The sequence below is a fragment of the Halyomorpha halys genome, unplaced genomic scaffold (assembly GCF_000696795.3).
Source record: "Halyomorpha halys isolate HHAL.00 unplaced genomic scaffold, Hhal_1.1 Scaffold399.1, whole genome shotgun sequence".
NCBI classification, from domain to species: Eukaryota; Metazoa; Arthropoda; class Insecta; order Hemiptera; family Pentatomidae; genus Halyomorpha; species Halyomorpha halys.
Genome location: NW_027107556.1, coordinates 10,788 through 22,529, shown reverse-complemented (window position 1 = coordinate 22,529; position 11,742 = coordinate 10,788). Strand labels below are relative to the sequence as shown.

Genomic DNA, 11,742 nt, shown 5'->3' with positions numbered 1-11,742 from the left:
CTTTTATACTATAACTATTTTTATTTCTTCTTTTTGTTCATTTGTATATACTTTTCTTTTTATTTACATAATTTTAACCCTACCTTAATTTACTTTTTTTGTATCTCAGTATCCTATAATATCAAAATATTTTTAGTTGTTTTTGTATCTTTTTAGCCCTTGTATAAATAATATATTTTTATTTAACTGTTTTTGCTTTGCTCAGAGGTTTAGACCAATTTTGAGGGGAATTACAAGATTTTTTTTTTAATAATTATTACATACAATGTTCGATAAAGCTATATTTGATACATGGTACATTGTAAGGTGAATATACTTTTTGTATGATATACTGATGTGATTTGAATTTCTTTTTTCCTTTTACATATTTATTGTTTTTAAATCAGTAGGAAAATTAAAAAAATCTTCACAATAAAAGAAAAAATAATAAAAAAAAAGACAATACAGTAAATAAATATAAATGAAGGAGAAAATACACTTGAGTAAAAAATAAAATATATATAATAAACAAATTTTATATATACAATTTAACATGTGTAATTCATGTTTCAAGTTTTGTTTATGATTGGTAATAATATGTTTTGTTCGTTTGGGTGTGCATCTTTTTAGTGATGTCTTGTCATAGTCTACTATTTTTCGTATGATGCAGTTGTCAGAAATGGTAGTGAGAGAAAAGGTTTTACGTCAGAAAGTATATGTACTTTTAGTTGTCAGGAGTTATAAGTCAGATAACATACTTGGAATTATAGTGAACCAAGGATAGTTGTTTCCTATCCTCCTATGTATATTTTGAGTAATATCTAATTTTCTGTAGTTTGAGTCACATGTATAGCTCCAGACAGGAGTAGAATAAGCTATTGTTGAACGTATAACTGTTTTGTTAGGGATTAATTTGTTTTTTTGTAATAATTTAAAATTCCTATTAAAGTAAGGAGTCATCTTGTTAATAATGCTCTTAGCTCTGTTGCATTTTTTTTTTTTTTGTACTTGGAAAATGTTAAGGATTTGTACAGTACTAAGTTTAAGTAATTGATTGAATGAGTCTATGGGATTGTAGTACCATTAATAACATTTTTTGATTTATGACTGGTCTCCTTTTTATCAAACTTTTAAAAAAATTCTAAGTATAATTATATTCTGAGGGAAACATCTATTCAAACTATTTGCCTCTAAAGTCGGGAAAATGTGATAGTATATTTTTCCTTTGATGTACAGAAATGTCAACAAATATGCAGAGGGTTATGATAAGCATAAATAACAGAATTACATTTACATGAAACAGATAAAGCAATCAAACTAACCTTTATAATCCGATCTTCTGTACTTTTGTCAACTTGATAGTGTTCCTTTATCTTTTGACTGATCAATGGTTTGATAGATGATGGCGTAAAATCATCTATAAATAGAATAATGGGCAAAATCTCATTCCAACGGTTCATTAAATCATCAAACAGGGCAGGTTGCGCGTGTAGTGCTGTAATGAAAATATATTTCTGAATATTTAGACAAAAATAAAATAAAAAGCAAAAAATACAAACAATTATTGATATATCTTTTGAACTGGCTTTTTTTCCCTCCTAGGGTAGGGTTGTATTTTTTTATTCTTTCCAATACTTTTTCTACCTTTCCAAACATTTTCTTCATAAAGATTCATATGAGGTGGTAGAAGGAAAAGTGGTGTAACTCACTTTTTTTTGTAAATATTGAGCATTAGTCACATTTAAACTCTTCATAGTAAAATCTTTTTTATGAAATAGTAGTGTAGCGTATAACTCTCTTATTAGCTGCACAGTAACAGCACTTAATCGACATGTAAATGAAATATTGGTAATGGTTTTGAGAACAGTGGTGTAAGTCTGATTTATACAACTTGGTTAATCTGAGACTGAAGCTGAGCATATTGTACTCTGCAGTGATATCTGTACAGACCAAAATATAAATTGGAATTTTCCTCTTTCAATGCTAAAAGTTGTGTTAACACTTTGACAGCGGTTGCTGACACATTGTCAAGCTGTGGTGGCTTGGGAGCATAAATAAACTATCATCAAGGGAGGTCACTTTTCTGGTTTGTGTTTGGGGTCATGATAAGAGCTGTAGCAACTCCCTTTCACCTAGGCATGTCCCAAATGGTGTTTAGTACTGTCCTAGCTTCCACCAGCAAAGATCATTTTCATTTCTGCCCTCTTTAAGGATTTTTAAACTCCTTCAAATTTTCTTTATCATCAAATTTATTTTTTGAAATATATAAATTTATTTACTTATGTACATATGTATTTCTTTTATGTACTTGTGTGTTCTTATATTTCTTTTTTCCTTTTTTAACAAATATAAGATAAAATTAAAATGTATATATAAGAGAATGGTCGAATCTTTGTTCACAATAAACTTTTGAATTATTGGACCGATTTACATGCGTTTTTTTCAAAATGTTTCCTTTCACCATGGAAAGGTTTATACATAATGAAATCCTAGAATCCTCCAGTAAAAAAAATGTATGAACAAAATTAAGCATAAGGCTCAGGGTAAAGTAGGTTGATACATTTATTTTTTTAGAAAAAAGCATTTCATATTTATTTTTAGCTTCATCTTAAAGTACCAATTACCATATTTCAAAGAAATTAAAAATTAGAAAATTTTCACCTCGATTTATTCAGAGTTTTTTTTCCCTCTGGTGACTATTTTTCATATGATCATTCATAACTTCTCTTCATTTTATCCGATTCGTAAGTTAATATAACTGTTGGAAAGATGAATGTCTGCTCTTTCAGCAGACATTGACAAAACTTATATTATTTGTCTTATATAGGGCTTATATAAGGACGAAATATGGGTTTCAAATAGGAAAAAAATCAGACATTTTATTTTATATCTCTGGTTTTAATTTGTTTAATTAGACGCTGTTTGTGCAAGGATATAAATATATGCATTCATTAATAGTAGTAAAATTATTTACAATAATTGGTTTTTTATAGAAAAAAATTCATTGAGTTTTGAAAAATAATTTGAGACTTAAATTCGAGTAATTTAATATTTTATTAATAAAACTAGTTCACCATTTTTAATAATTTACAAATCTAAAATGTTTTTGAAATTGAGCCAAATTTCACAGAAATTATTCTTATTTACTTTTTGATTTTAACAGGAGTTATATAATATATAACTATATAAATATTTGATATCTGTAAATAGGGAAAACACCCTGAACCATTCTAAAGTTAAATAAAAAGATTTAAATAACATTTTAAAGTAAGTATTTTGCACCTCATTATCTAAATAATAAATAACTTTATTACAAAATAATCAAGTAATATTTCATATATGTTTAACTGTACATTACTTGATTTTTGAAAAAATGCTACTAGTAACCCACGGTTCCCTAACTCATACAATTGCTCAATCAAGACAACGAGAGTATAATAAATACCTGCGCCAATATTCAGGCCTTCATCCGCAGTAAATGATAGTAAGAGTGGAATGTCCATTGCACCCTTCCGCTTCAAAATGTCAATCGGTCGCTCAGATATAAATGCATTAGGGCCAGCAGGTTCAATCACAGGGCCATAAGAAGGGTATGGTAATTTCCAAGACTGTTTAAAGAAATTAATGGTTTTATCAGTGATATAAAGTATATTTCATAAAGGATGGATAGATAAATAAAAAAAGGATATCTTTTATGAGAAAAAAGTTATTATGAAAATTTATATTTTAAGGTTTGACAGATAAAAATTTCAAAATAAAGATTGTAATAAACTTTTAATTTAAGAGAATAAAAATGAATGGGTTATTTTGAGTCCGTGGTAATAAGTCTTATAAATTAATGGGTTATTTTGAGTCCCTGGTAATAAGTCTTATAAATTAATGGGTTATTTTGAGTCCCTGGTAATAAGGCTTATAAATTAATGGGTTATTTTGAGTCCCTGGTAATAAGTATTATAAATTAATGGGTTATTTTGAGTCCCTGGTAATAAGGCTTATAAATTAATGGGTTATTTTGAGTCCCTGGTAATAAGTCTTATAAATTAATGGGTTATTTTGAGTCCCTGGTAATAAGTCTTATAAATTAATGGGTTATTTTGAGTCCCTGGTAATAAGGCTTATAAATTAATGGGTTATTTTGAGTCCCTGGTAATAAGGCTTATAAATTAAAAAATATTGAAGAGTACCCAAAAACTTTTTGTGACATCGATTATGTGTTCCGCAGGCCTTCTCTGGAGGCACTTTACCATGAATTTGGTTTCATTTGTAGGACAGCCGAGTTCATTGGCCACAACTAACGCTTTAGACTGAGGATTTTTAACAATGGCCCAATGGTTCAATGATGCTCCGCTCATACACATGGCACCTTTGAACAGACCTGGAAAATAACCAAAACAAAATAACGCTGAGTGATTTCAGAAGTAAATTAAAATTAATTTATTACAAACACCTTTATAGATATTTTATTAAAGCTATAACAATAAAATACTAACGAATAATTTATTTAAGACATAAAAATAAAGCACTAAATTATGATTGATTAAAATCATTACTCTAATATAGCATAACATAACAATAAAGCAACAAAAAATAACTTATGACTTCAGAATTAAGTTAGAATTAGGTTATTACAATCACATTTGTTAAAGCCATAGTAATATAGCACTAAATTATAATTTATTAAAGCGATAGTAATATAGCACTAAATTATAATTTATTAAAGCCATAGTAATATAGCGCTAAATTATAATTTATTCAAGCCACAACAATAAAATACTAAAAATAAAATTAATGAGCGCCATAACCAGGTGGGAGGACAAAAACCAGATGGATAGAGAGAATCAACAAAGATGCAAAAGATCTGCATGCAGAAAATAGACATGGAGAAGGCTAGTTTTGGTGGCCAAAGATCTGCATGCAGAAAATAGACATGGAGAAGGCTAGTTTGATAACTATAAATAACATGGAGAAGGCTAGTTTTGGTGGCCAAAGATCAACTAGGTCTGTAGAGCCAACCGAAAAAAAAAAAACTACAACTATAAAGCACCAAAAAATAATTTATTTAAGATATATCAATAAAGCACTAAAAACTAATTTATTAAAGTACTTAGAATAATTTATTAAATAGATAACAAAAAAGTTTTGAAAAATAATTTATGAAAGCCATAAAAATAAAGCACTAAAAAATGATTTCTTAAATTCATAAAAATAAAGTGTTAAAAAATAATTTATGAAAACCATAACAATTAAGCAGAATCAAGCATCATATGATCATTCATGTTTAAATTGATGATTAGTTTTACAAATATCATTAGTAACAATGTATAATATGTAAAAGTTATTAAAAAAAATGTCTAATTTAATTCTACAAAATTTGTCATGTGATACCAACAAGTGGTAAAAAATATAAGTGATACATAAAAAATCAAAGAGAATGAATCAATGAGGAATTTGTAGGATGCAATAAAAAATTAGATAATTTTTTACTTGAAAAGATAAAATATGAGCTTTAGAATTGTAATATATGATAATTAAATCATAATACTTAAGCAACTGGTATGTAAATTTGTATGACTGTTTGATAAACATATTAATTACTTTTATTAGAAGATTATTACATTACCATTTATAATTAATTGTTGAAAGATGGTCTTGATGGCTGTCAAAACATGTACAGAAAATAAAAGAAACCATTTATTAGTCACCAACACGTTCTCCCCACTTTTCTGGGCTTCGTCAACGATAAAAAAAATCTTGGTTTTCAACTTATCCTCCCACCTACTTATTTCCCCAAATTTTGTGTAGATCAGTGGGCTCATGTTCGAGTTATTGTTATTTTTGTGAATATTGGAAAAAAGAAAATCTTAAGACCAAGGAAGATGGATATTATAAACAAATTTTTTTTGTTGTTATAAAAATTATATTTTATGATTTCTCAAGGAGGTAATAATGAATATAAATTTTATTCCTGCCGAGAATACAACAGTTTAACAAAGCCATAATGAAATCGGAAAAGATTGGGTGACCTGGTGCAAAGATCAGATTCTTTTCCTTATGCAATCAGATATTTCTATTTTTCCTTTTTCTCTTTTATATATTAAAAAATTCTTTAATATTTTATATTTATCTATTTTTTATCATTGCTAAAAATGAGAAGTTTTTATTTTTTTAAGATAAACAAAACTATAGGTACTTTAGAGAAAGATTAAAAAAACAAATATTATTGTAGCACTGTCATAAAATAATGGAGGATAAGACTTAGCTGATATTAAAAGCCACTTAGCTGATATTAAAGGCCACTTAGCTGATATTAAAAGCCACTTAGCTGATATTAAAAGCCACTTAGCTGATATTAAAAGCCACTTAATTCCACATCGACGTGTCGAATTTAATCAAAATCACTAGAGCCACTTTCGGACAATCAATTTTATTGAAAAAGTTGGTGTTACATTACTTTTGCATGATTGTAATATCTTCCCTTACTATATTTTCCATATATAGGTGAGTGAAAGTAAACAACAAAATTCAAACTATATCTTCTATGAGAAGTAACTAACAGGCTACCTCCTTGTGATATAGGTAATAACAAATTAGTAAGTCAACCAGAATAAATATGATTCTCACTGAATGTATCCTTGTATTTTTATGAACTCTTGTAATTTTATATTTATTAATTTCCTCAAACTTTGAGCTTAATATATTCAATAGCATTGAGGTATGAGGTAAATATTAACCTTACTAGTTTATTGTTTATTAATAACAAAGTAAATTAAACTTTGTTTAATTTTGTATATCTTTTTCCATAAAAATTTTTATATATTGTTGTAGTTTTATCACGCTTTACTAAGTTTGTGTCTTATTTTCATTTAGTCCTATTAGTTTATAAATAGTTTTTTCTGTGATTTTCTTTTTGTACTTTTTTTTACTGCTACTTGGATCATCTTTCTTCAATAAATTATTTTTAAATTAACATGACTTATACATTGCCGGTATTCTGATAATTTACTTTTACTTAGTATGAAGTATAAACTGATCCAAATACTTACCTTTACTTAGCGGTGAAAGTAAGTGCAAATGACAACTTCCACCACCGGCAGAAATGCCTGCTAAAGTGACACTCTTTGGATTTCCTCCAAACATTGCTATGTTCTGTTTAATCCACTTCAGGGCTAAAGTTTGATCTTTCAAACCATTATTTCCAGGCAGAACATCATCCTCAGCACTCAGGAAACCTAGTGTATTTTATTAATATTAATATAATATTATGTATTTTTGCTGAATATTTAATAATAATACTACTATAAGAAATTTATTTGTATATTATAGAAATCTAAAAAATTAAAATTGTTTAAAAATAATCTCACCTAATGCTCCGAGTCTGTAATTAAATGTAACAAAAATGATATCTTTATCAAGAAGTATATTCGCCTTGTGAAATGTTGATTCCATAGACATAAAGCCTCCTCCATGAATAAAGGCTATAATATCCAGAAATTGTTTCTCTCCTGCTTCAGAAGGTAACTTAGAACAAAAAAAAAATTTATTGTGTACTTTTTACCCTAAATCATGATATTTAACATTACTGTGGCTCATTGTGAAAGCCATAATCCTAAAAAAAGAAATATCTTACATTATTTTATTCTCCATATTTTATAATCTTTCATTCTTTTGCAATTAAGTTCGTATACTCTGAAAATTCCCAAATTAGAACCCCGAAACTTGCTCATATTAGAGAAAAAATATTTTATTATAAAAGGTCAATCCAGTGATTGATAACTGTCTAGGTTGGTCTCTGAAAATATAAATTTTAGAAAAGGGTTGCTAGGAAAAATCCTTTCATAAAAAAAAAATCATAAAGTAAGTACAAATTGAATTTACTTAAGAATATTTGAATACAAATTTAACAATTTCTAATAGAGTCCTGTTCACAGACAAATCTAAAATTAAATTATTTAGATAAGGAGAAGATGGTTGTGGGGTGGCATTATAATTTTCATTGCTGTGACTGTTCTAGATAACATTTTTTATATTAAAATATATCTTAACTTTTTTTTCTAATATTTCTCAGAAAAAAAGATTTTACTATATTCAGGTTTAAATTGAAGGCTTATGAAAATTATTTCTATGAGATTAGTCATCACTTTCACTCTTCTTATTTCTATGACATTAGTCATCACTTTCACTCTTCTTATTTCTATGACATTAGTCATCACTTTCACTCTTCTTATTTCTATGACATTAGTCATCACTTTCACTCTTATTCCTTTCATCAAAGTCAGGGGAAAGAAAAAATAACCATCTATTCTAAATCTCAATCTATTTTAAATTACCATTGTCATGGCTATCTATAGTTATTGCCTTTTTTTTAAAACAAAAAAATGCTTGTATTTTATCATGACTTACTTTTTATGAAATGAGATCATAAAATTAATAATTAGGCAATAATTCTATATTGGTTTACTGTCATGACATCTTTTTTGGACATGATAGTAGGTGTGAAAATTTGAAATTAAATTTTAGAGTAGATTTTGCGCTCAAGTTTCTATCCATAATGGTTTTAACTATCCTAAGAACATTCACAATATTTTTTGTAGCTATTTGTTGAAAATTGGGAACTAAATAGTGTTTCTTATTATTTGAAAACATTATTTTTTTTTCTTCCAATACTGAACAACCCTCATTATTTATTAAAGTTTTGTTAGCTTTGGAAAATGGATTGTAATGTTTTATTTTTATGTTTATGTTGCATTTTTTGTTTATATAAAATGATTTCAACTATGGGTTATTTAATTGTTTATTGTGAACACCTTTGCTTCAATTCCTTGTTATATAACCAGAAGGAATGATCCTTTCAGATTTCATTGTATTTAAGTTGATTTGAGAACCTTTGTTATTCAGGAACCTTAAGCATCTTTCTTAACTTAATAACCAACCACCATTATTTATTATTGTTTTGAAAAAAGGATTGTATTGTTTTAGTTTAATGTTCATATTGCAGTTTAATTTGATATGATCCTATTAGTTTTGATTCAGATTTGATCTGAGAACCTTAAATTTTTTTACTTTACAACCACAGGAATAAATTATAATTTAAAAAAAAAATGTCCATTGTTTTCTTTTTATCTTTATATTTGCATAGTAAAGATAAAGATAAAAAAGACAATTTTATTATTAAATTCAAATTGTCTTTTTTATCTTTATATTTGCATTTTCATTTTATAAAAAAATATTCCAATTTTAGGCTATTTCATTGCTTATTGTTACTCCATTCTGTTTAATATTTAAAGATTTTTAAATTAAACAAATAAATCCTCTTTTTATTATCCAGAAATGCTCATGCATGAGCCAGGTGATAAAGATAAAAACTAACCTAGCCCTTTGAAACCTAGTCTTTTATTTTAGTTCTGTAATCTTGATCAATAGTTTTATTGTTTTTGTGAGGTATTGTTAATAAAAATTGGTTTTGAGTGATATTTTTTTAATTTGTGATTGATTCCTGTACTATGGTTAGTTTAATAGATAAATAGTTAAATAAGTCCTTTTTAAGACCACCTAATAAGAGACATGGCCCTGGTATAGTTTTACCATTAATTATTAATTTAGAGATTATAATGTTCTAATTTAGTGAATAATTGGTATAAAATTCAAATGTTATTAAATGAAGTATTCTTCAGTCACTGTATTTTTATTACCTGAAGATTTTTTAACTGTCATAAATTTGTTTAATGACTTGTGGTGACATTTATTGATATAGGTACTGGTGCTAAAACTGAATCCTGATAAAATTACTAAAAAAATACCCAATAAGTTTTTTTATATTTATTCCTTCCTAATCCTAATGCCACATAAAACATTACTAAAGCAGTATTTATCTCCCTTGGCCTAACTACTTTTCAAATAGTTTACCAAACAATACTCAGAACTTTAATTAAAACATGCTAAAAGAACCCAATTTTCGGTTTCTTGGGTTTCAATTGAAAATTGATAACATTGCAATTCACTATTTTTATTTACTTATTACCTTTGGCTCAAATATATGATAAGACACGCAAAAATGACTCTCATTTATTTGATTTAGCATGAAAAAAGGTAACAACATCATTAACAGACTATTATCTGATATTGTTTTTCTAAATGTAGTTCATTATTTACAATGTTTGATTTTATGATCGATAAGTTCTTTCACTAGCTTAAGTTCTTTTCGATTTAATGATATTAAATTATTGATAATTAATATTCTGTGTGTTTAAAACATTGAATAATTTGTTTTATATGACATTTAAAAAATAAGTTTAAAATTATTCATTTGTGCAGTTTTGAAGTAATTCTTCTTATGAAATAGTTATTGAGGTTTTGGCAAAATACCCGGATTTGCCTATCATTCTTAATTTTATTTTTTTAAATAATTTCATTTTGGCTCAGTAGTTCTCTTGTGTTAAAAAAAAACTTTAATTTATTTTACAATTTGTAAATTATGAAGATTCCTTTGAAACCCAATATTTATCAATTATGATATTTCTTTCTCCTTAATTGCTGTGATGTACAGAAAATGAAAAGTATTATTCGTTAAAAATATTTCTTCGTACCTTAGGGGTGTAAACATTTATGTAGAGGCAGTCTTCTGAACCTGTCTTGTCTCCTATCATGTCCATTTGTAGGCATTTCGGTGGTTCTCTTGTTGCATTATAAACACCTGTCCAAGCTTCCGCTGGCAACGGTTCCTAAAATACAGAAAATACAAAATATATTATAGATTAGTTTAAGATGTTTATAATAAATTATTATGATTCTACTACCTTGAATCTGTATTTTCCTAACGGAGGCTTTGCGTAAGGTATGCCTTCAAAACTGGAATATAATCTGTTGCCAAACGTTCTCTTATACAGACCTTTTACAATTCCTTGTTCTAAAGTCACCTCAGGTTGTGTCGATGCATATATCAATGGCAATGTACATAAAAGAATAGTTCCGAAAACTATTATACTAAACATGTTACTTGTTACTTAAGAACCTTGAGTTGTTACAAGCTGTTTCGATCTCACCTTATCTACTGAATGATCCAAGATACAAGGCTGACTCAAGAGGTGCAGTGCTGTTTTCTCCTAGTTATAATTTCCCTTTTTCAAATTTGAAATGATCATTTTTTCCCTTCTATTATAAGCCCTATTTGGTAATAAAAATAATAAGTTATATTTAAAAAATTTAAGGACCTTTCATTTTTTAAAAATGAAAAATCGTTGAAACACATATTTTTGGATAAAATTTATAAAATAAAAAAACTGTTAATTATTTATGCCTATTTTTGACCATACAGTTTAATTCTATCCGAGTTCAACTTTAATGGACTTTGTTTTGTCAACTTGAATGTGGATTAAAAAGCTGCTAAGAAGGGTTGAAAACGGGTATTTATTAGTCTTATATATACTAATAAATAAAATATGTCATAAATAAAGTTTAATTCTTAATAATTATGTTTAATAAAATTAATTTAGTGTTATATAAACATCAAATACTAGATATTGTACGCTATGACATTATATGATATATCAGGCATAAAGGTAGATTTTTATAATTTTAATTTACCTTTACTCCTAGTTTGAGAACTAGTTATTATTAGTATTACTGTGGAGATTTTTTAATAAAAGTATTTTATTCATGATGAAACAATATTGAAATAGGACTTCTCATATATGGTTACCAAATTTTGGGATATTTTAGGGAATATTTCCCCTGAAAAGGGAGATACTGAAGTTGTGCATCACAGGT

The 11,742-nt window shown here is 27.0% G+C and overlaps 1 protein-coding gene across 1 annotated transcript in view; it reads right to left on the bottom strand.

Moving 5' to 3' along the window:
- LOC106682272 (esterase FE4) overlaps nt 1-11,031 on the bottom strand; it is an 18,778-nt gene extending 7,747 nt beyond the window's left edge. The window contains exons 1-7 of the mRNA XM_014423027.2: nt 10,773-11,031; nt 10,563-10,697; nt 7,341-7,497; nt 7,023-7,208; nt 4,164-4,354; nt 3,425-3,587; nt 1,302-1,474 (exon numbers count right to left, since the gene is read on the bottom strand). Of these exons, the coding sequence (XP_014278513.1) occupies nt 1,302-1,474; nt 3,425-3,587; nt 4,164-4,354; nt 7,023-7,208; nt 7,341-7,497; nt 10,563-10,697; nt 10,773-10,967 (1,200 nt within the window). The 5' untranslated portion in view covers nt 10,968-11,031. The remainder of the gene's footprint in view (nt 1-1,301; nt 1,475-3,424; nt 3,588-4,163; nt 4,355-7,022; nt 7,209-7,340; nt 7,498-10,562; nt 10,698-10,772) is intronic.
- Between the last annotated feature and the right edge of the window lie 711 nt (nt 11,032-11,742).